This window comes from Ricinus communis, chromosome 1 (assembly GCF_019578655.1).
Source record: "Ricinus communis isolate WT05 ecotype wild-type chromosome 1, ASM1957865v1, whole genome shotgun sequence".
Classification (NCBI taxonomy): Eukaryota; Viridiplantae; Streptophyta; class Magnoliopsida; order Malpighiales; family Euphorbiaceae; genus Ricinus; species Ricinus communis.
Genome location: NC_063256.1, coordinates 33,317,602 through 33,345,255, shown reverse-complemented (window position 1 = coordinate 33,345,255; position 27,654 = coordinate 33,317,602). Strand labels below are relative to the sequence as shown.

At 36.8% G+C, this 27,654-nt stretch overlaps 3 protein-coding genes across 8 annotated transcripts; 2 read left to right on the top strand and 1 right to left on the bottom strand.

Annotated features, from left to right (window-relative positions):
- Positions 1 to 135: 135 nt before the first annotated feature.
- On the top strand, positions 136 to 5,190 carry LOC125370895. 6 transcript variants are annotated; one of them, XM_048378334.1, is made up of 3 exons: positions 136 to 720; positions 1,249 to 1,314; positions 3,986 to 5,190. In XM_048378334.1, exon 3 carries the CDS (start codon positions 3,995 to 3,997, stop codon positions 4,463 to 4,465), a length of 471 nt encoding a protein of 156 aa, XP_048234291.1. In that variant the 5' UTR covers positions 136 to 720; positions 1,249 to 1,314; positions 3,986 to 3,994; the 3' UTR covers positions 4,466 to 5,190. The 6 variants fall into 6 exon arrangements, with proteins under 6 accessions (XP_048234291.1, XP_048234286.1, XP_048234281.1 ...); XM_048378329.1 differs by having other exon boundaries at positions 138 to 661; XM_048378324.1 differs by lacking the exon at positions 1,249 to 1,314 and having other exon boundaries at positions 139 to 661.
- On the top strand, positions 5,148 to 11,010 carry LOC107261872. Its single transcript, XM_048373493.1, has 3 exons — positions 5,148 to 5,420; positions 9,862 to 9,926; positions 10,215 to 11,010. The coding sequence occupies exons 1-3, from the start codon at positions 5,148 to 5,150 to the stop codon at positions 10,219 to 10,221; spliced, it is 345 nt and encodes a 114-aa protein (XP_048229450.1). The 3' UTR covers positions 10,222 to 11,010.
- Positions 11,011 to 13,559: 2,549 nt separating this feature from the next.
- Positions 13,560 to 24,988, bottom strand: LOC8271515 (PH, RCC1 and FYVE domains-containing protein 1). Its single transcript, XM_002526997.4, has 9 exons — positions 24,425 to 24,988; positions 22,385 to 22,471; positions 21,483 to 21,572; positions 20,594 to 20,674; positions 20,198 to 20,392; positions 17,979 to 20,111; positions 15,901 to 16,047; positions 14,581 to 14,966; positions 13,560 to 14,127 (listed from the first exon to the last, which is right to left on the bottom strand). The coding sequence occupies exons 1-9, from the start codon at positions 24,491 to 24,493 to the stop codon at positions 13,995 to 13,997; spliced, it is 3,321 nt and encodes a 1,106-aa protein (XP_002527043.3). The 5' UTR covers positions 24,494 to 24,988; the 3' UTR covers positions 13,560 to 13,994.
- Positions 24,989 to 27,654: the final 2,666 nt, after the last annotated feature.

The following is a 27,654-nucleotide window of genomic DNA, read 5'->3' as shown; positions in this document are numbered from 1 at the left end:
AGAATTATCTTTATTACTAAGAGTTTAAGTTAATGTTTAATTGTTGCTTTAATAATTAGGTGCATGTGTGTGCAAATACATATAATGTATAATAATGGAAATAAAAAGATTTTAGTGTAGCCAAATACTTTAAGCAGGGGCCTATATACATTTTTCCACCTCCCCTTGAATAATCTCCTTCAAGGCCCCCACCCTCCCCCCCTCTTTTCCTTTCTTCCCCGATGTCACCTCTCTCCCCCCTGCACTTTCCATTTCTGGTCGCTTCCCCTGTCGTCCCTCCTTCCCTCACCTGTCGTGAGCTACCCTCGATGTCGCCAGCCCGTTACTGCCGACCACGCCATCTTCAGTCGTCGAGGAAAAGCTGCTTGAGAGGAGGAAGCTTCCTCCCCTGCTGCCGCCGCCAAATCACCTTGTTGTCGTTGTCCTCCGGCAAATCCTACACCGGAATCTCACACCCTACCGTCGAAAACCTGCAGGTCAAGTCTTCCTCGCCATTTTTCCTCGTCGGAGCTGGAGGTGCAGTCTCACCGGAGCATCGCCTTTCCGGCCGCGATCCAGCGTCCTTCGGTGAGAGTTGGTCATGATTTCAATATTTTCCGACTTCCCGCCATGTAAGCGTCTCCATATTCGAATTCCGACAAATTCCGACACTACTGGCACGGTACCAACTTTCGGACCCTGCTGTTTTTCAGATATGCAGAGTTTAGATTTTTTGGCTCGGTAAATTTTATTTGGATTTTAAATTTAATAATTTTAGAAAATATTATTATTATTAATTATTAATTATAAATAATTTAATTTAATTAATTGATAATTAATTATAAATATTATGAATTAATTTGTATGATTAGTTATTATTCGGTTTTGTGATAATCATAGTTGTGAATAATTAAATTAGATACTATGAATTATTTATGAACTGCTTGTGAAATAAATGTTAATGTCGGACTGTCTGTTATTAATTAAGATATGTGTTGTGTTGTAGAGTTAGAAAAATAATGCAGTTATGGTGACCCAACTCCTGATAATTATGTAATGAATATTTGAAGTATTTTTAAAAGGTTTGGACCCATTTTATGGGGGTAAACGCTTGTATCTTAGGGAATGTTTTGCCAAATTTTTGAAAGAATTTTTTTCAAGTTGGAACTAGTCTGAATTTTTTTAGACAATCTAATATAGAAGTCTAAGCCTAGGATAAATTATGACATATTTTATTAACTTAATTATCTTAATTATTTTCGTGAATAGATAATCCGTCGGTCCAGCCAGCTCCACCCGAGGCGTAGGAGCAGTTAGCAAAAATTTGACAAAACAGTGAGTTAGAGTCATATATTCCACTGTCTATGTGATATCTGTATTTAAATACAATTCTTTAATGAATAACTATTATGGTTATTTTAGTAATATAAGTATTATTAAATTTATTTTTATTACTATTAATATTAATATTAATATTATTATTTATTCTATTATATTTATTATTATTATTACTATTATTATTATTATTATTGTTGTTGTTATCCTTGTTCAATTATTGTTAATATTATGAAAATTGCATTGTTACATTATACTGTTACCACGATCGTTTGTGTAATATCTAGTATTTTCTTCTTAAATAATAATAATAATAATATTAAAAAAATTATTTTTCTTCTTTTTCTTTCCCCTCTCCTTTCCTTCTCTTTTCTCCCTTTCCTTTTCCCTTCTCCCTCCTCTTTTCCTTCCTCCCTCTTCCTCTTTTCCTCCCCTTTTTCTTCTCCTTCCCGCCGGCGGCCCCACCTTCCTCGCCACCTGCTTGCTGTCGCCAACGTTCTCCTCCCCTCCCGCCGCTCAGCAGCTCCCCCTTCTCCTTCCTTCCTTTCCGCCGGCGTCGACAAGGGTGAGGAGGCTGCCATCGTCGGTTCGGCCTCCTGCCGGGGTGTTTTCGGCGATCCGACGCCGGAAACGGACTACCCACCCCTGAAAACGACTCTGCTCCGCCGGAAAATCCTCGCCGGCAGCCTCGGGAAGTGTCGCCGAAGCAGCACTTTTTCGGCCCTGATCTGGCGCCTTCTGGCCACTTTCTGGCCGAAATTCTTGTACTTCTAACTCCCCCCAACTCGAGCTTCGCGTAGGCGCTTCCGGATCCGAATTCCGACACCGTTGGCAAGACCGGCTTCCGGACCCCGGTGTTTTCCAGACGTGTGAAATATTGCAAATTCGACTCGGTATAATTTTATTTAGACTCTGAAAATTATGTTGTAATATTAGAAAATTATTGTGGCTATTAATTGCTTGTGATGGCTAGTTTTAAAAAATAATTTGGATTTAATTAATTATGTTGTGGTGTTGCGGAGTCGGAAAAATAATAATGCAGTTCTTCTGGCCTGGCTCCTGTTATTTAATTCCAGCATATTTGATGTGTCTTTGGCAGGTTCTGGACCTGTTTTACAGAGGGTAAATACCGTAATTTAGGGGAAGTTTTACCGAATTTTCGACAAATTTCTGGAGTCTAAATTAATTTTAGGCAGTCTACTCTAGGAGTCTAGGTCTAGGAAAGATCTAAGAATGTCTATTAGTTGAATATTTCTGTGACTAGATAATCCAGTCTTCCCACCAGCTCCATCGAGGCATAGGAGCGGACTGCGGAACGCGTTAGAACTGTGAGTTAAAGTCACATAATTTCTGCACTATTGCTTAGTCTAAATTTGATATGCTACTTTAGAATTTTTGTTTAATATGATTATTAGTATCGCAATATAAAAAATTTCATTTAATTATTAATTACTGAAAATAATTTTAATATTATTATTAGTAAATATTATATTGTTATATTGATAGTTAACATTATATTAAATACAATCATTATTATTATTTCCCTACACAAATTGCATGTTTGCTTTTTCCGAATTTCTAAATCTTTATTTCGATATGTGTTGAATGATTTTGTTAGATTATGATTATTATCATATATGTTGATTTTGATATTGGGATGAGGCTTTAGTAGAATATGTCACCTGATGGGTTACATCAGGACCGCGTGCGCACCAGTAATGATTAAAGACAAGTAACAAGGTTATTATGAATTTTTCCCCTGGTCGAGTATAACTCTCTAGGCTGTCAAAGTTGACTGCCGGAGAAAGATCCCTGGTCGAGCAATGCTCTCTAGGCGCCGGCTTAGTTGGGAATCAAGTGTTCAGGCTAGATGTAAGGATCCTGGTCGAGCTTCGCTCTCTGGGCGCCAGACCTGTTGGAATTAAGAGAGCCTAAAGGCTGCTAGTAATTTGGGGTGGGGTTCTACTGAGCTACTCGTCCCACAAATGTTAAAATGTATTTTTTTTTTAAGATTATGGTATATGATTATAATATGACTCGTATTTGACGTACATGGTATGTTATACTGATTGTAATAATTATTATTTTCTGAGAAGACTGCAATAATCACAAGATTATTTGATTTTAGCTCACTCCCGAGACTGACAGTCTCAATTTTATTTTTTAGGTGACAGTTAGTTCTTCGTCGTCCTGCATTTTGACAGTCCGACTTCTTCTCCTTCGGACTTTTTGTAAATAACTTGTATTTCCATACTTTTGTTATTATTTACTCTAGACTATCCGCAGTAGAGAACTTTTAAATTGTTGTGATTATTCTGGTCCATGTTGGACGTGAGATGTTATAAAGACCTAATAGAATTATTTATGGCATGTCAGTCATGATTAATTATATTTTATTAACTGTTTATTTGAATTATTGGTTTGTAAGCTTACTACGGGATTCGGTGGCCTTAAGCCTATTCATTCCATAGGTGCTGTTCACAGGCCCATAGAATGGGTCGTGACAAAGTTGGTATCAGAGCCTATGTTTAGTTTTCCTTCGACCTAGGTTAGCTTCCTTAATTACTGCGAAAATTAGGATATCGAGTCTGTCCTTGCATGTTTCGTTGATTCTAGTATATGCGCTATATGTTAGAGAGTCTGTTGGGTTTAATAGCTTGTTTACTTTCAGCTCTTGCCAATGCTGAGAACCCGAGCGACTTCAGCTGCAGCATCAGCCCAGGAAGGCCAAGATGAGTTTTCTGCTCAGATGGCCCCTCCGGCCCCAGCTCGTGGTACTAGGAGGCGAGGTAGGCCTCGAGCAGTAGCCCAACCGGATCAGAGCGAGACTCAAGAGGTACGTGGTGCTGGTGGAATCCTAATGGAGGCTTTTGTGTTCGGTATGACTGGGATGCAGAGGGCCTTAGAGCAGTTGTTAGCCTTCCAACAGCAGCAGGCTGTCCAGGGTTCAGGAAGCCGTGTTAGTGGGTCTGGTATCAGGAATCCGGACAATGCTCCCATGTCCGAGTACACCAAGTTAAGACATGTGGAGTTTGATGGACAGCTGGGGACCCTCTGGACGTCTCGGACTTCTCGGATGAGGTTGAGAAAAGGGCATCTGATTTGCACTGTTATGATAGGAGGACCATCAAGATGGCCGGATTTTTCTTGAAGGGGATAACATCTTAGTGGTTCAGAGATTATATTCGCCCCTTTCTAGATGGATTGTCGTGGAGGTAGTTCAAAGATAGGTTTGAGGAGTACTTCATCCCTTTTAGTGTAAGGCAAGAGTACAGAGAAAGATTTGAAAGGCTAATTAAGGGAGACCTATCAGTGGCAGAGTACACCAGGCAATTTGTTCAACTGAGCAGGTATGCGCCCTATGCTGTAGGGACCGAGGAGCAGAAGAACAACAAGTATATTTCAGGGCTCGGTCCAGAGTTTGTCTCCTTGGTTCAGTTTAAGAGGAGCAGCTTCCTAGAAGTGACTGACAGGGCGAGACAAATGGAGATGACCCTGCGAGGGTTTGGTCAGGGTACTGATGATGGTAGGAAAAAGAAGACCAGGTTGAGGGTCAGTCCAGTGCGCAGCCAGTTGTGCCATACTACGGTAGTGGAGGCTACTCCGAGGGTACCGACCGGTAGATCGAATAGAGAAGCCACTGTATCCATAGAAGGAGTAGGCACAATAGGAAGGGTAGCCGAGGATTCAGACCTGGTCAGGGCTTCAGTGGTAGTGGGCAGGGTTCATGCTACAGCAGCTCTAGTTCTGGGGCCAGCACCTGTCAAATGTGCGGCATGTCACATCAGGGACCGTGCCTAGCTTCTAGCGGAGCCTGTTTTAGGTGTGGCGAGATGGGTCATATGGCTCGAGAGTGTCCTTGCTACTTGGGCCGGCTTTTCCTGGGCTCGTCGCGGTGTGACGACCACTTTTCCTACACCCGGATTTTTCAAGGTGGATCTCGATGTCACCAAGAGGGCCGTAGTTTTGGAGGTAGATCTACAAGAGGCCGATCTGGGGACAAAGTTCAAGGTCAAGCTTCAGGCTCTCAGCAGTCAGGCCGGAGGCAAGCGAGAGTGTTCACCCTCACACTCCTCAGGATGCACGAGCTTCAAATGTTATGTCAGGTATTATTCTTGTTTGTTATTCTAAAGCTAGAGTTTTGTTAGACCTTGTGGCTACCCATTCTTTCATGTTGCCTAGTTTTGCTTTAAGATTGGATATCCAGCCCGTTAGACTTTAAGTTCTAATGTCGGTCACTATACCATTAAATGATGCTTTAGAGACCGATGTCGTGTTTCCGTTGTGTCAAGTGTCTATTGAGGGTCGAGATTCGGTTGCTGACCTAAATCTTTTTGATGTAATGGATTCTGATGTGATTTTAGGAATGAATTGGTTAGCTATGCATTTCACCATGTTAGACTCCCAGGAGAAACAAGTGACTTTTTGAATTCTCGGAGACTCAAAGTTCTATTTTAAAGGCGAGCAGATACCTACTCCATCAAACCTCGTGTCAGCGATTACAGCTAGGTGGATGCTTCATCGTGGATGTTAGGGGTATCTGGCTTTGGTTAGGGATATCGCTGTAGGAAAAGGTTGCCTCGAGGACGTTCAGGTGGTTTGCGAGTTTCCTGATGTGTTCTCAGAAGAACTACTAGGATTGCCGCCCAATAGAGAGATAGAGTTCTGCATCGACGTGGTATCGGGTACAACACCTATTTCTTTGTCGCCCTATCGAATGGCACCAACTGAGTTAAGAGAGTTAAAGGAGCAGTTGCAGGACCTCCTAGATAAGGGTTTTATTAGACCTAGTACGTCTCCTTGGGGTGCTCCTGTTCTGTTCGTGAAGAAGAAAAATGGTACCTTGCGCCTCTGCATCGATTACCGGCAACTGAATAAGGTGATAATTCGTAACCGGTATCCGCTTTCCCACATCGATGACTTATTTGATCAACTTTCAAGGAGCCGTGTATTTTTTTAAGATTGATTTGTGATTAGGGTATCACCAGTTGAGGATTCACGGTGAAAACGTGTCAAAGACGGCGTTCAGGACGTGTTATGGGCATTATGAGTTTCTGGTGATGTTGTTTGGGCTCACTAATGCCCCTGCGGCTTTCATGGATTTGATGAATCGAGTGTTCAAGCAGTTTCTGGATCGTTTCGTCATCGTATTCATTGATGATATCTTGATATACTCCAGAAGCGAAGAGGAGCATGCGTGGCACTTGAGGATGGTACTTCAAACTTGAGAGAGCATCAGTTATACGCTAAGTTCTCCAAGTGCGAGTTCTGGTTAGAAAGCGTTGCTTTTCTAGGGCACGTTGTGTCTAGAGAGGGTATTCAGGTGGACCCAAGAAAGTGGAGACAATGATTGACTGGCAGGGACTGACCACGGTGACTGAAGTGCATAGCTTCCTAGGGTTGGCAGGCTACTAGCCTAGATTTGTGCAAGACTTTTCGAGGATAGCAGCACCTTTGGCTAAGCTGACTCAGAAGAATGTCAGGTTTCAGTGGACTGACGCATGTGAGAGAAGCTTCTAGAAGCTAAAAGACTGTTTGACTTCAGCTCCGGTATTGACCTTACCCTTTAGGACTGGTGGATTCATGGTATATTGTGACGCTTCTAGAGTGGGTTTGGGTTGTGTCCTGATGCAAAATGGAAAGGTAGTAGCTTATGCATCCAGGCAGTTGAAGAAGCATGAACAGAATTACCCGATCCACAATTTGGAGATGGCATCAGTAATTTTTGCTTTGAAGATTTGGAGGCACTATCTCTATGGGAGACGTGTGAGATATATACGGATCATAAAAGCTTAAAGTATATTTTTCAATAAAAGGAATTAAATCTGAGGCAGAGGAGATGATTAGAACTTCTGAAAGATTATGATTGTAATATTCTTTACCATCCTAGTAAGGCGAATGTTGTGGCAGATGCCTTGAGCAGGAAGTCGGTAGATAGTCTTGCTCATATCAGTGTAGAGAAGAGACTGCTAACTAGAGATTTGCACAAACTGTACGACCAAGGGCTATAGATGGAGATATTGGAAGCGGGTGCATTGTTAGCACATTTCAGGGTTAGGTCTGTGCTTGTCGACAGAATCAGGATAGCTCAGAATCGGGACCTGCAGTTGTAGAAAATCTTGGAAGAAGTGCAGCAGGGTCGAGCTAATAATTTTATTATAAATGATGATGGTACCCTTATGATGGGCTCTAGGCTGTGTATTCCCGATGTGGATAATCTCAGAAAGGAGATTTTGGAAGAAGCTCACTGTACAGCTTACAGTGTGCATCTAGGCTCCACTAAGATGTATCATCATTTGAAAGAAAATTATTGGTGGAGTGGGATGAAGAGGGATGTGGCAGAGTTTGTCTCCAAGTGTCTGACGTGTCAGCAGGTTAAGTTAGAGCATCAGAACCCGTCAGCGTTATTGCAGTCGCTTCCCATACCATAGTTGAAATGGGAAAGGATTACTATGGATTTCGTATCGGGTTTACCTAAGACTTCTGCTGGTTTTGACTCCATCTGCGTAATTGTGGACCGATTGACTAAGTCAGTGCATTTTCTTTTGGTGAAGACTACCTATTCTGTGGCTAAGTATGCATCAGTGTATCTGGAAAGGATTGTCAATCTTCACGGCGTCCCAGTTTCCATAGTGTCTGACAGAGGACCATAGTTCACTTTAAGATTTTGGAAAAAGCTACAAGAAGAGCTTGGTACCAGGTTGGACTTCAGTACGGCTCTCCACTCCCAGACGGACGGACAGTCAAAGAGGATTATTCAGACTTTAGAGGACATGCTTCGGATGTGCGTGATAGATTTTGGTGGTCAATGGGATTGGTATCTACCGTTGATTGAATTTGCCTATAATAACAGCTATCATGCAAGCATCGAGATGACACCTTATGAGGCTTTGTATGGCCAAAAGTGCATATCTCCTGTGTGTTGAGAAGAAGTAGGCGAACGGAAGTTAGCAGAACTAGAGTTGGTTCATATCACTTCAGAAAAGATTCGGTTATCTGTGAGCGGCTGAAGATAGCTTTCAGTAGGCAGAAAAGTTATGCGGATTCGAAGTGGAAGCACAAGGAATTCAGTGTCGGGGAATATGTGTTTTTGAAGGTGTCTCCTATGCATGGTATAATGCGGTTTGGCAAGAAAGGCAAATTGGCCCCTCATTATGTGGGACCCTTTGAGATTGTTGATAGAATTGGAGAGGTGGCATACAAGCTGGACTTGCCGCCGAATTTCTCGCACGTGCATTTGGTATTCCACATATTGATGTTAAGGAAATACATTTCGGACCCTTTGCATGTGTTGCAACCTCAGTATGTGGAAGGAAGCGAAGATCTGACTTACAAGAAGCAGCCAATCATGATCGTGGCTACTCAAGTTCGCCAACTGCGCTCTAAGATTATTTCGATGGTGAATGTGTTGTCGCGGAATTATTCGTCTGAAGAGTGTACTTGTGAGACGAAGCAGGAAATGAGGAGTCTCTATCCTCATTCATTTCAATCCTAAGGTGAGCCGTGTTTTAAAAATTCGAGGTCGAATTATTTTTCTAAGAAGGATAGAATGTAATATCCAATATTTTCTTCTTAAATAATAATAATAATATTAATTCTTTTTTTCTTCTTCTTTTTCTTTCCCCTCCCCTTTCCCACTCTTTTCTCCCTTTCCTTTTCCCCTCTTCCTCCTCTTTTCCTTCCTCCCTCTTCCTCTCTTCATCCCCCTTTTCTTCTCCTTCCTGCAAGCAGCCCCACCTTTCCCACCGCCATGCATCGGCCGCCAACGCTCTCCTCCCTCCCGGCCTCCCCTTCTCCTTCCTTTCCGTCAAGGCCGAGAAGGGTGAGGAGGCTGCCATCATAGGTTCGGCCTCCTGCCGGTGTGTTTTCGGCGATCTGACACTGAAAACGGACTCCCCATACCCGGAAACCCCAGAAATGACTCTCCTCCACTGGAAAATCCTCATCGGCAGCCTTAGGAAGTGTCGCCGGAGCAAGACTTTTCTAGCCTCGATCCGGAGCCTTCCAGCCACTTTCCGGTCGAAATTCTTATCCTTCCGGACTCCCGCAACTTGAGCTTTGCGTAGGCGCTTTCAGATTCGAATTCCGACACCGTTGGCAGGACCGGCTTCTGGACCCAGCTGTTTTCTAAACACGTGAAATATTACAAATTCGACTCGATATAATTTTATTTAGACCTTGAAAATTATGTTGTAATATTAGAAAATTATTGTGGCTATTAATTGCTTGTGATGGCTAGTTTAAAAGAAATAATTTGAATTTAATTAATTGTGTTGTGGTGTTACGGAGTCAGAAAAATAATAATGCAGTTCTTGTGGCCTTGCTCATGTTATTTAATTCCAGCATATTTGATGTGTCTTTAGTCAGAAAAATAATAATGCAGTTCTGGACCCGTTTTACAGGGGTAAATATTCGTAATTTAGGAAAAGTTTTGCCGAGTTTTGGACAGATTTCTCGAGTCTAAATTAATTTTAGGTAGTCTACTCTAGGAGTCTAGGTCTAGGAAAAATTTAAGAATGTCTATTGATTGAATATTTTTGTGACTAGATAATCCAGCCTTCCCGCCAGCTCCACCCGAGGTGTAGGAGCGGACTACAGAACGCGTTAAAACTGTGAGTTAAAGTCACATAATCTCTGTACTATTGCTTAGTCTAAATTTAATATGCTACTTTAGAAATTATGTTTAATATAATTATTAGTATTGCAATATAAATAATTTTATTTAATTATTAATTACTGAGAATAATTTTAATATTATTATTAGTAATATTATATCGTTATATTGATAGTTAACGTTATATTAAATACAATCATTATTATTATTTCTCCACATAAATTGCATGTTTACTTTCCCCGAAATTCTAAATCTTTATTTCGATATGTGTTGAATGATTTTGTAGATTATGATTATTATCATATATGTTGATTATGATATCGGGATGAGGCCTTAGTAAAACATGCCACCTGATAGGTTAGATTAGGACCACGTGCGCATCGGTAATGATTAAAGACAGGTAACAAGGTTATTATGGATTTTTGCCCTGGTCGAGTATAACTCTCTGGGCTGTGAAAGTTGACTGCCGGAGAAAGGTACCTGGTCGAGCAACGCTCTCTAGGCGCTGGTTTAGTTGGGAATCAAGTGTTTAGGCTGGATGTAAGGACCCTGGTCGAGCTTTATTCTCTCAGCGCCAGACCTGTTGGAATTAAGAGAGCCTAAAGGCTGCTAGTAATTTGGGTTAGGGTTTTAGTGAACCACTCGTCCCACAAATATTAAAATGTATTTTTTTTTTAAGATTATGGTATGATTATAATATGACTCGTATTTGACGTACATGGTATGTTATACTGATTGTAATAATTATTATTTTCTGAGAAGACTGCAATAGTCACAAGATTATTTGATTTTAGCTCACTCCCGAGACTGACAGTCTCAATTTTATTTTTTAGGTGACAGTTAGTTCTTCGTCGTCCTGCATTTTGACAGTCCGACTTCTTCTCCTTCGGACTTTTTGTAAATAACCTGTACTCCCATACTTTTGTTATTATTTACTCTAGACTATCCGCAGTAGAGAACTTTTAAATTGTCATGATTAGTCTAGTCCATGTTGAACGTGGGATGTTATAAAGACTTGATAGAATTATTTATGGCATGTCAATCATGATTATTTATATTTTATTAACTGTTTATTTGAATTATTGGTCTGTAAGGCTTACTACGGGATTCGGTGGCCTTAAGCCTACCCATTCCCTAAATGACGGTCACGGGTCCACATAATGGGTCGTGACAGTTTGAGTATCATGTTGCATATAATATTATTGATGCTAATGTTTTGTGGCTCGAATGAGGCAACAACAGTACATGCTACTTGATGGGCTATATCAGTACCGCGTGCGCATCGGTAAAAATTAAAGTCAAGTAATAGAGGAATATTCGATGATGTGCCTTGGTCGAGCACAACTCTCTAGGCTTATAGGATTTTGATTTGCCGGAGAAAGGTCTCTGGTCGAGCGTTGCTCTCTAGATGCCGGCTCTGTTAGTATATAAGTGATCAGAATGGACTTAAGGATTCTGGTCGAGTTTTGCTCTCTAGGCGCTATTCTTATTGAAATAAGAGAGCAAAAAAACTATTAGAATTAGGGGTTTAGGGTTTTGCTGAAGTACTCGTCCCGTATGTGTTAAAAAAACTAAGAGAAATTATTAAGTGATCGTGCTGATGGATTAATTTGATTATGTTATGTTCGCGTGAATGAATTGTTGGTATGACTGAGTAGTATGTATATAAGTGTGGTGTCTGAGTTAATTAATAATTAGGCTTATTTTACGAGTTTCGGTGGCCTTAAGCATACCTATTCTCTAGTGCCGGTCATGGGCCCATAGAACGGGTCGTGATATATATTTATCAAATGACTAAAATAAACCGTTGTAATCCTTTAACTTTGATGTTATCAAGTTTTTTTTATTCTCACAGGCTATGCTCACACTAGTAATCATAACAATGAAATATTTAACAGATATTAAAAAGTTGACAAGTTTTGTTTGAGAACTAAAACTTATTGTTTTACTTTTTATTTTATTTACTTATTTTATATTTTAAATATATTATTATTTTATTCAAACTTACTCATTTTTTAGATCGTATAAAACACACGCCATTAATGTTTGTGATTGAAAAATTTAAAAATAACTAGTGAAGTTGAGAGGTCCAATTGCAAAAATGAAACAAGTTCAGAGAGCCATTGATGTGTTTAGCCGTTATTTATATTTTAAATATATTATTATTTTATTCAAACTTACATGTTTTTAGATGCCGTAAAATATACGTGCATAACTTCTGCGATTGAAGGGTTTAAAATTAATAACTCGTAAAATTGAGAAATCTAATTAAATTAAAGTTGAGATTGTGGGACTAATTGCAAAAACGAGACAAGTTCAAGATCCATTTATGTATTTAGTCATATTTTATTCGTATAAAATGACTTCTGCTCAAAAAACGGTATTACACTAGTTTATTATTAAAATCAATTTATTAATGAGTATTTTTTATTCATATATTCTACTTTCATCCTCAAATATAATTAAAGTGCAAGTAAATAAAAAAAGTTTAAAAAAATTATCTTTAAAATTGTATTATAAATTTTATAATTCTCAAATAATAGAACTTTCAATTTGTAAAATAATTCATAATCATTACTTATTTCGATTAAAAATTTAGTACTTTTTATATATTAAAAAAGTTAATTTTCATATTTTTATATAAATTTATATTTATATCTAAATAATTTATTTTTAATAATACTGCAATATCCATATTAATTTTAATTCATATAAATATTTTATTTATGTAAAATGACTTCCGTCCAAGAAACGAATGTTGGGCTAATTTAATATGATACCGACATGACATGAAAAATAATGTGTCTAGATTGAAGGTTTTAATATCAATGTTGTTATTATACCGACCTGAGAAAGCCAAGAAATAAATCGTGTCGTGTTGTGTTATGAGTTGACATAGTTAATATATTAAAAACACATTTTAACTCATATTTAAAATTTTTAATTTAAAATATTTAATTTTTTTGTTCTAAGATAATTCTATTTCATTATTTAAAATTTTGTATTTCATATAATTTTTATTCTTTTTATTAAGGTTATATCAAAAATATTCTAATAACCGTGTTACCCGTTTTGTAAATAAATCATAATACTTGAGGTCTAACTCAAATAGAAAAATGTTTATTTTTTAAAATTAAATATCTCAGGTTAGAATCCTCCTTTCTACACTACATAAATTCTTACTTTTATAGTGCAATCTGTTAGCCCTGTCAAGAATTACAAAAAAAAAAAAGAAAGTATGCATAAATTTATATTTTATAACACAATTAGCTTATCACCAGTCTCTTATTCTAGTTGATCCGAATCATGTCATATCTACATCTCGATACAATACGGACACGATTGCCAAACACGAATTTCCATCTGCATTTGGAGCTGGTAGGATTTATTCATTCAGGATTTCAATAAGGGAAATAGGAACTGTAGAAAGAGATAGAAAAAGAGAGCAAAAGTTAAATCTCACAGTGGTCATATAAATTTTGGGGGAACCCAAACAGAGTTAATTTTTGGATTTAATTGACACATTTTGTAACTTTGAGAGCCTAAAGCAAAGACATATTTACTGATGGGCTTGGAATTGTACTTTGGATTCAAATGCCAAAGAAAAGCAGAGAAAAAGAAAATGAAGATCTTTTGGACAAGCCTGAGCTGAATTATATAAACCAAAGAGGAAAAAAGGAAAATCTGTAATGCATTTTTGCTTTATGAATTTACATGGCAGCTGCTTTTTCCAACAAGAGCCAGCAACCTACTAAGAATTTACATTTCTCATCCTCAACCCCCCTCACACACCGTACATATACGGGAAAAAAATTTGATTAAACCATGAAAAATCAAAGAGAGAAAAAAAAAAAAGGGTTAAAAGAAATGAAAACACAATCAAACCCCTCTGTTTCACTCTGTTATAGCTGTATTTGCTTCTATATACTTGTCGAAACGGATGGAAGCCGAGTCCAATCGGTAAGCCAAACCTAATTGGTGAAGATTGCCTCCCAGTACGAGGGGCCGAAAATGAAGAATAAGATTTCATCTACAGGGATATAGTTAAAAATTATTTCTTCAAGTGCTAGTTAGCCAAATCCTCACTCCCGACACCAACACTTGACTTGTCAATCGTGCGCACATTGTATTGTTCATACACTCTTGCTCTGTTCTCTGCCCACCACTGTTCCGCTTGCTTCTCACTGAACCGCTTCCGGCTGCATTGCCAATTAAATTAAAGGTTAAAAGAAAACAACAAGAGAAAAAGAAAAAAAAAAAAAGGAATAGAATTGCACACCAGTACAATATCATTATGAGGTTTATATCTAGACATCAAATTAAAACAACACAACCGCATCATATCAAGGGAACTTGAACAAACAAAACAAGGGAGGGATTGCTCCCTTGCATGCCTAAGGGATTACGGGCCGGCAGGACTAAAATTTTCCTCTTAGATAAACCACTTATCCAACTAAATCCCTACAAGCTGGTGGCTGATTCTGATTGACTAAAATAACACCAACTCTGAGTACTGTTCAATTGTATACAGAATGGAAGACGCAACTTGCTTTAAAATTTCATAACTTTGATTTACTTAAAAATGTTTCCAATTTAAGGAAGAAGTTTTTTTTTTTTTTTTAAGATTATCAAACTTGTTTAAAACAGCGCACCTGAAGCGCACTCGTTTAAGATCCTTGACACCTCCTGGCAGGGAGGTAAGTGTTATGTATACTCCAGGCTCATCTTGCTCAACCCATTCAGCTTCATGGTGTGTTTCGGTTTCCTTTGTTCTGCTTCCATTTCTGACTGTTGCTTCCACATGCCCTTGTTTGTTGTGCCCGGAATTACGCATACTGGTGGTGGTAGATCCATTAGACAACAACTGGCTGTTTAATCCATTTGTATCTGGTTCTTGGGATGCTATTTGACCATTCAGACGATCAGCAGCAGCACTAGAAATATCATTTGAAGCAGGAGTTGGGCCAAAAGAAGTAAAGGAAGGAGATTTGATGTTCCGGGCTGCTCCTACTGGAAGCCTTTCAGCCATGTCCTTTAACTATTCAACATAAACGAAATTGAACATCAGAATAAAGATCCATCATAATGTAATGAGACACAACTCAATATTACTAAAGAATTATCTAACTACAAAATAATTAAGCTTCTTACAGGTTTTGCATTGGCAAACCAGAGGATTTTAAGTACGAATACATAAAAGAGAAATTAAAGCACAGGGATAATATGACTGCAAATTCAATCAATAAAGCAAAGGACATATTTTGGATTAATATCCAGAATCAATATTTCAAATATTAAGTTTCTTTAGCGCACAGACAAGTTTGGCATAGCCAAGTTTGGTACCCTGTCATGCCCAATAAATTGGTACCAAATACTTCTTGAGCAATGGTAGGTTATAGGTATGACAGGAATTTACAAACACCTCAGACATTTTGATAATTTAAAACAATTTAGCCCATTGGCCAATGGAATTGAGCATGGTGTATTTGTGTCAGTTGAGTGAAATCCACAGAAAGCAAAGTGTACTTCATCCATTAGAATTAATCCCCTTACAGCTCAGAAGAAGGTATGCTCAAAATAGTGATAAGCACAAATGGAGAAAGACAAAACTTAGTATAGAAAAATTAGAGGCATGACATTCAAATTACTTTGAATGCAAAGCCCTTCTGAAGTTGTTAAGAAATATACTTTGAATTCAAATTCAGAGCCACAGGTTTTCCAAATTTATACTGATCATAAACTGATACCCTCAGCACAACTAACCACATCATCAAATTTATGTGCAGTATGCATTTTCAAAACAAAGCATCCCCAATGTGGATGTGCTTATTTAAACACATTTAAAGAAAATGTTTCAATGAAAGGAAATTTGAATCCGCATTTATGAAACATCAAGGTTAAGGACCTACAAGAACATCAATAACCAAAGAGTTTATGCATTATCATTCTGTTGAAAACCAAATCCATCTTACTTGGGCAGTCAGCGACTTGATGACTTCCTTTGCCGCTTTGCATTTAGCAGTCTCTTCTCCTGCAATTGCTATTGCTTCCTTCAGCTGTTTAGCTGCCCTTTCCAACTCAACTTCTTGGACCTGGGCTTTGCGAGTAAGACCCTCCACCTAAGAGATAAATAATGATGAGACATACTGCAGAAGCAGACAACCAATCACATTATATTTGCTCATTAATTGAGTTCGATAACTGAGGATGTATTGGATTGAACTGCCAACTTCAATCTTTATGCCATATTCTCTAAATAAAAGTTTCAGATAAAGCTAGAGCAAAAAATTCCTTTACCTACAATCTAACATGTATGGCTTTCAAAACCAACAGATGAAATGCATACCTAGCACCAGAACTATACCCAAAGGATTAGCAGCCTATGAAATTAGATCGAGAGACTATATTGCTAAATGCTTAAGCTTTGGCGCCAATGCTATTTAAATTCTAAAGCATAACCTGGCCATGTTCTTCAGATAATGTTTATAACTGAATGCTTGAAACTATTGGTCTCCAGGAAAATTTAGTTTCCTACTTTCCTAATGCATATAGATGATTGGACCTCTTATTTGACCTCCTCAGAATAAGTACAGCCCAAAGTCCCAAACCTAACGAGGGGCATTTACAATAAAATTTGACTAGAGAAAAAGGCAACCGTGAATAACAGAAGCACAAATGGTGCTGCTCTATCAGTCACCAAAATGCAGCTTCAACATTCCAATATAAAAACTCCAGTCACCCAATGCAGCTTTAATATTCCAATACAACTGTTGTTTAGGTGAAACACAAGCAACCAACATTATTTATCAGTCATTTCTTTTCTGATTTATTGTAGCATATTCTCTTACCCAACAAGTTCTCAGAAAGAATTTTTCTTTTATTCTTTTCACACTGCTGAATAAACAGTTAATAAATCAAAATGCTACAAGATCATTGTGTGCATTGTGGCGTGCTCATCTAAATATGTACACCAAAGAAAAAAAGGAGAAAGTGCCATGTTTAAGAATTACACCATTCCTGAAGCTAAAGGAAACTCCCATATAAAGTTTACAAAAAGTAAATTCATGAGTTATTTTGATTTAATTCTTAACTGGCAAACACTCAGGTCTATTTTCATTTAAGGACTATAATCCCAGTCCAAGCAAGATCATCCAAACATTAGCACATAGGGTCATTCCTCACACCACTTGCATTGCCCAAAAGAGATAATATCTACAATTTTCAAATCTGGAAGTATGGACTCCACTAATACTCAAACTCTTGTCCAGTTGCTGCCACTTTCTATTGTCATTATCTTCTGCTTTGTCCAGGTACATTTCAAGCCTATGCCCAATAGCAACACCATTGCAAGTCTCCTTATACTTTCCCAAAATAATCCTTGAAAATTTGTAACAACCTTAATATCTTGAGACATTTCAGCAACTCATTTTTCCTGTTCTGGCCCTTCTTTAATCTAAATTTTTACTTAAATCAACCCCTGGTTCTACTTTTGACCTTAGCCCTATACCCTAAAGTCCAACCTCCATCTGTTATTCAAGTTTTGAAGACCATGTAAGCACTAGTAGGCAGACATCTAAATCTGACCTACAACTGCCATCTGCTAACTTGATTTCCAATCAAAAATGAGATGGCCCATTTATTTTGTCTGTCATATCAGGTAGCTCTACCTCTTCCCATAACTGCCCTCCACCCCAGCAACTTGTTTTGCTCTAAAAATCAGAATGCCAGAGCACAAAGTTGGGCCATTTTTAATGATCAATGATGAATAACCAAGTAGAAAAAGAATAGAAAACTGCACATTATAGCCATTAAGTAGGCAATAAACTACTGTGAAAATTATGAAACTTAAAAAGGTGGGCTATTACACCAGAGATCTTAGTTTGCTAATATCATGATTATTAGCAGATAGCTGTGGAAAACTTCATATATGTTTTCTCCTGTACGCTTTCATGCCAGTTCAATGATCAAATAAATTTAGCATATGGAAAAGTAAGATAATACTACAAGGTTATGTAAGTAGTTGGCTGGTAGGAATAGAGAAAGTGCAAACCTGTGCTCTCAATTTATTAACCTCCTGGCTAAGGCTCTCATTTGTTCTCTTAGCATCATTTACAACAAGTTTTGGTGAGGTTAGTCCACCAAGGGTTGGGGTTGGTGTTGTTGAGCGAGGTGGGCTGGGTCGTCTCGATATTGGTGATGTTGCTCGAGAAACAATTCGTGACCCAGGAACGGAAGCTGAGAAAAATTTTTTGGATGAACCAAACATAGGATTAAATGATTTTGAAATATTAAGTGCCCCCCATTGGGAGCCTCCATTAGGGACAGGTGAAACACGGCTACTGTTGAATTCCAGTTTCTTGTTTCTCTTAGATCTATTTTCTGCCTGCTTCAAGGATTCCATTGATGAAAACCTAGCAAGTTGAGCACGTGATCTAGAGTCCAACTTCTCATCTTTATCAATGAACTCATTAGACCCATGATTGACACTACCTCGTCTGCTCACAGAAGACTGAGATGAAGCATCAGTTTCAATTGCTTTCCTCAATTTACTATAGCAATTATCACAGACACGAAAAGGTTTGTTGGGATTTGGTGCCATGGAAGCCTTAAGAGACTTTTTACTGCTGCATGAATGACAAAAAACCAGTCCACAATTATAACAGTTGTGCCGTTTTCTTTTGAAATTAAATGGAAGGCGGCAACCAGAGCACATAGACTGATCAATCCCAGAAACCCACTTATGAAGGCAGATAGCAGCAGTAAAATTAGTGCCACAAGCAATACTTTTCACTTGTTTGTCTTTCAGGGCTTCTACCAATGATGGGAAATTTCTATCATCAGTATCCCCGTGGCCTAATCGTCCATTTGCTCCCTTGCCCCAGGTATAGACTTCTGTTTTTGAAGTTAAGACTGCAACATGATAAGCACCGCAAGCAATCTCCTCAACAAAACTCTTAGAGAGCCTTCCTTCAACTCGGTTGGGTAGCTTTCCATCAGCTTGGGGGTTTCCTAGCTGGCCATAAACAGGACTGCCCATCGTGTAGACATGGCCTGAGGTTGTAAGTGCAACTGTCAGACTATGTCCGCATGCAACTTGGCAAAAGTTAGGTTCAACCAGAGCAGCAACACATGTAGGAACCAGTTTTGCTTCCTTGTCACCATGCCCAAGTCGACCTTTATCTCCATCTCCCCAAGTGAACAGCTTTCCTGAAGAACAATTGCTGGAACTTGAATTCCCAACCATGACTTCTACAACTGCAGCAGTATGCCAAACACCACAGGCTGCTCGTACAGTGCGAAGACCTTTGAGGGATTCCACTTCCCTTGGAATTGAAACACTTTTCCTATCTCCATGACCCAGAACACCGAATGTACCATCACCAAAAGTAAACAATTGCCCGGAAGAGGTTACAACTGCTGTATGCCAGGGTCCACAAGAAATGGATGAGACATGTATGCCTTCCAAGGGCCCATTCACTCTTTTTGGGACCCAGTGACTTACTTCATTACCATGCCCAAGAAGACCAAAATTGTAAGTGCCGTCACCCCAAGTGTACAAATCACCAGAAAGTGTTACAGCACAGGTATGGTATTCACCACACGCCACAAGCTCAATGTTTATATTACTAAGGGAATCAATAAGCTTTGGATGTAAAACATCAGAGTCTACACCATGCCCAAGCCTGCCTCCTGATTCCTCCCCCCAAGAGAAAACCTCTCCTTGCTTGGTAACTAAGGCTGCATGTCTTCCACCACAAGCTATGTTCTGAACATCAAGTACTACAGTTGATTCTAAGGCTTTTGGCAATAAGGAATCCAATTTTACACCAAAGCCACTTCCAGCTCTATGAGCTCCACCTCCTAGGACACCATCCCCTGTTCCTTCCCCCCAAATGAAGACATCTCCCAAGGCATCGCTGTCATCATGACCAGAACCTTGGCTAGACGAGCTAACAGCACTAGATAGGCTAACTCTGAAGGCATCCATTGCCATCGCTTTCATATGCCCACGTACACTATCTGAGCCACCAGATGACAAAGAATGTACTGAAGCACTAGCAGAATCTGAGGGAAAAAAGCCCTTGGGAGGAACAGCATATAATATCACATCTGAAAATGCCTTGTCCAGACCATTTTTAGGGGGACTTTCATATGGACTATGAAGACGAAGCTGATCTCCATCCTGAATTAAGGGAAAGAAAAGCTTAAGATTTACACTCATCATCTAATTCAATGGAGAAAGATGAGAGATTAGGAAAAGAATCATACCTTCTGCAAACTGTCATTACTACCAAATGGAGAGTTCAGAGGAGAACTTCTACGAGTGTATGTCCTAGGACTATTTGCTTCAGATGGAATTCCATCACTCCTTGATTCTGTTCTCCATTTTCTTTGATGACTACGCGTAATTAGTGCTTTCAAACCACTAAACCACACCTCCGCTTCATCTTTATCTTTGCAGATCTGGTAATGAAAGATTGAACCAAAAGATTACAATAAACTCTGGAAGATAAAACCTATGACCATCATTCACCCAAAATATACTTCTGAGGACAAAGAGGATAAAAGAAAAATCATAGCAACAATCAAATTCATGAATTTAACATGAAGTTGCTAATACATTTCAAATATGGAACCGAATGGCTGCAAGAAGTGTACTCTTACCAAATCCAGTGATCTTTCGTTATATATAAGAGAAAAGGATTGGTACTCCTTCTCAGGTCGTGGATACCTTTGAAAGATCGGCTGAAAAAGCAATCTTTGATCAGTACACATCAAAAAGAACTTTTATTAAAAAATTCAATCTACAACATATGAAGCTTAGCGCCATTCTGTTTTAAGAGCACATAAGGTCACTCAAAATACACCATTTAACATGGCAAAAAAACTTGAGCAGTGATTTTCATGATACTGGGACAGGTGATCCCAGCTAGTGATGGACTAACTGGAAAGTTAACAGGGAGGATGATCATGCGTAAACACCAGTGAGACAAACATACTGAAACTTTCCAACTTTGAAAAAGACAGAATCATAATAATCAATTGTGCAAATCTTCAGTTCAAGATAACAGCTTAGGCAGTTAGGCCTACAGAATCACCCTATGAAGACCCCACTGTAACTGGAACATCACCACATAGTAGCCAAAATTAGTTAACAAGAATTCTGAGTCATTAAAGTAATCATGTCCTCCTTTTAATTAATCATGATTAGGAATTGATATGGAAACATTTTAAGCACTAATTTAAGCCAGGTGCATATATTGACCATTTTAGCCAGGTGCATCTCAACTCAGACAAACTTGATTCTCATTGCCACATGAAATTCAGTAGTACATGTTCGTACACATGAGCTTCCTAAACCATGCTAATAATATGCTACCAATGCAATAAAAGAGAATCAAAAGGAGAGAGGGAGAGAGAGATAAAACATTATAGGGAATTAAAACCATCACAAGTTGCAGAGACATAACTCCAGTAAATTAACATTGCAAAATCAGGATTAAGTGGCCACATAGGACATATAATTAAAACATTTTATGTGTAAGACACTTACAGTGCGTTGCCCAGATATTATTCTGGAAACATGACTTAGTTTAAGATGTTTCTCCTCTTTCCCTGAGAACCATATCAGAACTGACTCATCCTGAAAAGTGATTGAAAAGGTCACCAACTTGGAACTTGTAGTAGGAATAATATAATATTGCAGATTACATAACTAATATCCACTAGTACATGCCTGATGCATCAGAAGAAGTAAGAAAATAAAACTGTTTTAAACGAACACCTTTTAGTGAAACAATAATCCAATGCCCAATGGGCTTGCATAAAAATAGAGATTTAATATATATACAGTAAAATCTCTATAGTGATACTCTATGTAGAAATAACCTATATATAGTGATAAAAATTACGGTCCCAATTTGGATCAATTATAAATAAAAATAAACTGTATTGTAAAAGTTATAAATTTTTTAAGTCCCGCCTTAAGAAAACATTCCTCTATATAGTAATATTTATATATATAATTTTAAAAAATATATGTTATGCTATGTTTTGTCTTACTGTAGTATTGTTTTGCCTCATCAATATTTGTATAATATGACAAGATATTTATGTATTTTATCTTTGGTTTCTATCATTTCACCAATAAGATTAAATATTAAGTCCAAAGAAAAATCTCAGTACTCAAACCTTCATTAAGTTATAACCTTCTCATAGTCATAAATTTTATTTGATCCAAAGTATATGACTATAGAGAGGTTTTACTGTACTATGTATCATATTACATAACAAAGCGCCTTGCTAGTTTGATATCATTTATCTCAAGAACAATGATTAAAATGTATATAAAGAAATTTCACTTCTCATTTAGCTAATTATCATACTAAAGCAACAAAAAATAAATAAATAAAGAAGGAAAAAGATAATGCACAATGTGAAAAAAAAAATTCTTACATTGGAAAGACGGAAAGGACAAAACTTGGGTTTTCCCCTTCTCCCATACTTGAGCAAGTAAGCCCCTTTCTTTAGAGCAGTGATGGCCTGTTGTAAATATTAGCCAACAACCTAACTTAAGCTTATTCAGCACATTAGCTAATGGTAATTTAAAATATAGCTTAAAACATAATCCTAGCAGGATAATAGATGAAGAACTGATGATGGAATCCAAAAAAATGACTAAGAAAGTATCAAATCAAGGGGTTGTTATTATTCTTTTGCAGTCACAAACTAAACACAAGACATCTGGCAGGAATTGCATAATCCTTGTACTACTAAAGGACTCACAATATTGGCCTGGTGAAAAGATCTCAAAGGAAGTCTTAATGCAGTAATTCATTGGAGGACATCCTATCCCTCGTTTTCCTTCTTGATGACTAAGAAGCCACCAGCAGACAACTACATTCAGAACTTGATTGATCTATTAACAGATTAATGGGCATATGTCCATGCAGATTACCTAATTAATCTTACAAATACTCTTGCCAGTGTTTAACCTTGTTCAGTACTATATATCATGGTTATTTTGGGGTCCAGAAAGAAAAGAAGGATCAACATATGAATAATTTCTCCTTGCTGTCATTGCTTATTTCAACATAACAAGTTTAGGTATCTAAATCCTACGGAAGCGGACTTTCTAGTTTAATGAACAACACTGAGAAGAGTACGTGCTATCCAACATGTCATTAAGGACTAAGAGTCATGAATAATTAGCAATTACTATGGAGAGAGAAGATTGAGTTTCTTTGATTTTATCATTATTATTTCAGATTTCACAAATTTGATTTGAGGAATCAAGCTTCAGCATGGAAACAAAGTGAAATTAGCCCAGAAAGATATAAATACACTAAATTTTAGTATCAAGGCTGTAATTCTTCCTAAAATTGATGTGTAATAAAAAATAAAATTATTTGTTAAACAGTAACCTTTTAGTCTTTGCTTAGACTATCCATACAGACTCATATAAGGTATACATATTTTGTCTCCTAGTTCGCACTTCTATCAGACAGTGCAGTTATGTTTGAACCAAAAACAGAAAATAAGATAATAGCATATAAATTGAGTAAGAAAAAAAGAATAATAACTTTTAGAAGTTCTCCTCCCTTTTCCTTAATTGCCTAAAGACAATACATAATTAGAGATGGTCCAGTTTGCAATCCAAGGAAAGATGATTCACATTTGACTTGATCATTTGTATATTTAAAACATAATCTACTGGGGAAAATGATCATAGGACGAGACTGGTGCTGAAGATATTCTTTACTTTAGCATTAACAATCTTTCATTGCAGCATGACAATATCATTATCCATCTTACTCTTTCTACCTTGCCCATTGCTTTTGTGAAGCAAAATGCTACTGACCTACAAGAGCAATCAGCTACAATTTCCCCTAATTTCTAGCAATTATGCTTAATGACTTCATCTGTTGGTGATTTAGGCAATTATTCCCATTTTCGCCAATAATTTGCTATCCCTTTTCAATCTTTATCTCAAACTCACCTTGTTTATGCACTTGCTACAAATCTAAAATTACATCACTCTGCCAGCCAGCCAATAACCATTTATCACATGTTTAGCATTTATGCCTCCTCATGGATTATCATTGTAATTTATCCACTTTAAATGTCCCATTGCCATCGTTCCTTTTCCTTATAACAACAGACAATGAATTACATCATCTGCTTTCCAGTTTCTCATATTTTAAACAAACTAGTTTAGCATCAGATATAACAAAGCAACAAACCTTGATAGCATTCCACCCAACCCTACCACTAACTTCCAAAATCCATGTATGATTGAAGGTCATTCGCAAAATTGTAATTAATATCTATCAACTTACAGAAATTGTGATTACAAGCTCAATTTCTCCAAAAGTAGTTAAAATTAGCTTAATTGTAGCATACAAAATCAATAAAAATAACTAAAAAAAAAAAGTATAAAACAACATTTGCTACAAGAGAAACAAAAAGAAAGAATAAAAAAATAAATTAAAATACCTGCTCGATGTCCCTTTCAACTGGGCCAGTTCTACTAAGATCCGAGGCCATTCTATCAGTTCGAGACATCACCACCACCACCACAACCAATTTATTTATTTATTTCTCTTTCCATCTATTAACCCATCAAGAGCACATTCAGTAACCTCTCAAACCCTAACAGTAATAACAAATCCACCATCAAGAATCACTCTATTCCAGCTCGCACTAGTTCAATTCCCAAGCAACTAACAGTAGTTGCCCAAGTGATGATTGAACACACACTGAAAAATATCTAAGTTTCCAGGGATTTGGGAGCTGGAAACTATATTGTTTGGATGTCGAGAAAGTGAAGGAAAATCACAATCATTAAAAAGAAAAACTGTTTGTATGATCTGATTAGCAGTTTGTTAAGTACAAATGACAGAGAGAGAGAGAGAGTAAGAGAGAGAAAGTGTTTTAACTATAGCAAGTCAGAGAGAGAGAGAAAGAGAGAGATTACATTAATAATATTGATATTAAAAAAATAAATTGGAGAAAGCTTAAAGACAGACAGTGTATGGCTAATGACTGAGTGAGAGAAGTGAATTATTAAAATAAAAACAAAAATGAGAGAGAGAGAGAGAGAGAGAGAGAGAGAGAGAGAGAGGTGTTAAAAAGAAAAGGATAATTATAATATTATTGGCCAAACAAAAAAAGAAAAAGTTTTCATGTGTTTTTGTTATTTTCTTTTGCTTAATTTGTGATTTTGCTTTTGGGTATTTTGATATTTACAAATTTTGAATTGTTTTTGCTAACTTTGTCTGTTTGGTGGCTCAGAAACTGATGAAAAACAAGGGAAAGGGATTGTTGTAAGCTTCCACTTGTTTTCTTTCTTCTTTTTTTCTTTGAGTGAATAGCATTATTTTACTGGGTTTTTGGCAAATCTGTTGGAGACTGAGTGTGTTGAATAGTATAGTTCTTTAATCTTTTACTTTGATATTTTCCAATTCCTTACCATTTTTTTATTTTCTAATTATTAGAAGAATATATTTTTTTTATTATTATTATAAATACGGAGAAGACCGACATATCATTTTAATTTATAATAAAATAATTAGATTTAAAAATTAGAAATTGGATTAGATTTTAATTGTATAATTTTTTATTTATATTTAAATATCTCATTTTCACATAAATCTTTAAAAATAAAAATTTGGTAAAATATAAATTCTCTTTTCCCATTTTAGGGACTTAGAAAATAACTCTTAAAATATTTTCTTTCCTTAAGTAAATATTTTTTTTCTTATAATATAAACTTTAATTCTTAATAGAATTTAAAAATATATGTGTTTCCAAATATAAGTAATTTACTCAATAGATATTTACTTAAGGCTTCTTTACTTTTGTTAAGAGAAGAGTTTTATATTTCCCACTTAATAACTTACTAAAAATTTATATTTTATTGCAGCAATTCTTTTCCTTTGTTTATTCAGCTCTTTGCTGGCTTTCTTCTGTGTCCTACTTTCGTCTTTTCAACTCAAATCAGTCAAATTCACTTCATTTATTTTTCTTCTATGTTCTGATTGGCTATCTTATTGTTAAAAGAAAAACAATTGGCTGTTGTCTTTAGCCCATAACTTTTATCCAAACTTCACCTTATTTTTTTTTTATCATTAAGTGTCATTCTGATTTTTTGTTATACAAAAAAGAAACTATTAATCCAATTCAGGAGAGATTCAATTATAACATAGAGATGACAAATAGATCGTTAGCAATGGATTTAGATAAAATTATTTTAACTTAAAAATTATTTTGGATTTGAATTATTTTAAATTTTGATTATTTTTATTTTGAAATATTTCGTTGTCTATGTTAATTTTGAATTTTAAGTCATTTTGAATTGTTATTTCTAACCTAAGTAGCCGGATTCGAACTTTTGAATTCAGATCATGATTTAGAGTTTTTTTTGAATTTGAATTATGTTCGAGTTATTTTGATTTTAATTTATTTTATCGACTATATACTAATAAAAGAAAAAATTAAGAGCTAACAAGAAAAGAAATCAGCCACCTATATCTCGACCTAGTTAAATGGTTGGTTCGAATTACAAATTAGACCAAACTAGCACTAGTCAAATACGAAACTGGTCCTAGCAAATCCTTGTTAAACCTGAACTAGCGGTTCGGATCGATTCAACACTTAAAAAATATAAAATATTAAACTAGATTTTAAACTTATGAATTTAAAGCACTTATATAAGAAAATCTTAACTATATATAAAATGTTAAATTTTAATTAAGTTGATTTTAGTCTTAATATAGCATACAAAATTAAATTTTAATCATGGTCCACTTAAAAGACCTAACTAATTAAAGCATGACCTTAACTTAGCCGAATGAGTACGTGGCCCCCTAAAATTCTTGAGAATAATCACTTAGCCTCCTGAACTTTTATTTAGTTCCTTGGCCACCTAAACTAGCTCTTTTTTATTAGAGATCTCGATTTGTTATTAATAAAAAAGTGTGTAGTATAAGCGCACTGACATAGCATAACTAATTACAAATCTTAAAAGAGGATTGTAAAATAAGCCACAACATCAAATTGAAGCATCTTGGAAGCCCTCAGTCTCAAAAATCTTCAATTGAACCTAACCTAAATCTTTAAATATATAATAAATACCCAATCATCTTACACATCGAGTCTTTGGAATCTAGAGATACACATTGAGTTTATGTTCATCAAAGCAAGCAGAGGTTTGACAATGCATTCACTATTTTTTCCTTGTGCAATTTCCCTAAACTAATTGTTGAAGAAAAATCAACATACCTTGTGACAGATGTTTTAAGTTGTTTTTCTTTTTATTTGATGATGCGGCCTGCTCCTTTATTTATCATTTTTGCTTTGTTGTGACGATATGGGAAAGTGTGTGCATGCGAGATTGAGTTATGGGAGTATTTTTCAAATAAATCGACTTGTAATAGTGCAAATGTGAACATTGATAGGAATTATGATATTGATATATTTAGTTTATTTGAATTTTAAATGTAATAAGAGAGATGGCTTATACTACAATATTAGACTTCTATATATGAGGGTTAGGGTTTAGGAAACCTAACCCCTTTTTAAGGAAATATTGTTCCTGCGACTCGAGCCAGCTTTGCGGCTTAAACAATAAGATCGATTCTAAGCCTAACATTGACCTTGGTCCAAACCCATACCTTGCTCTAAACATAGACCCCGCCCTAAACACCTTAAACCCTAGAGTTGCT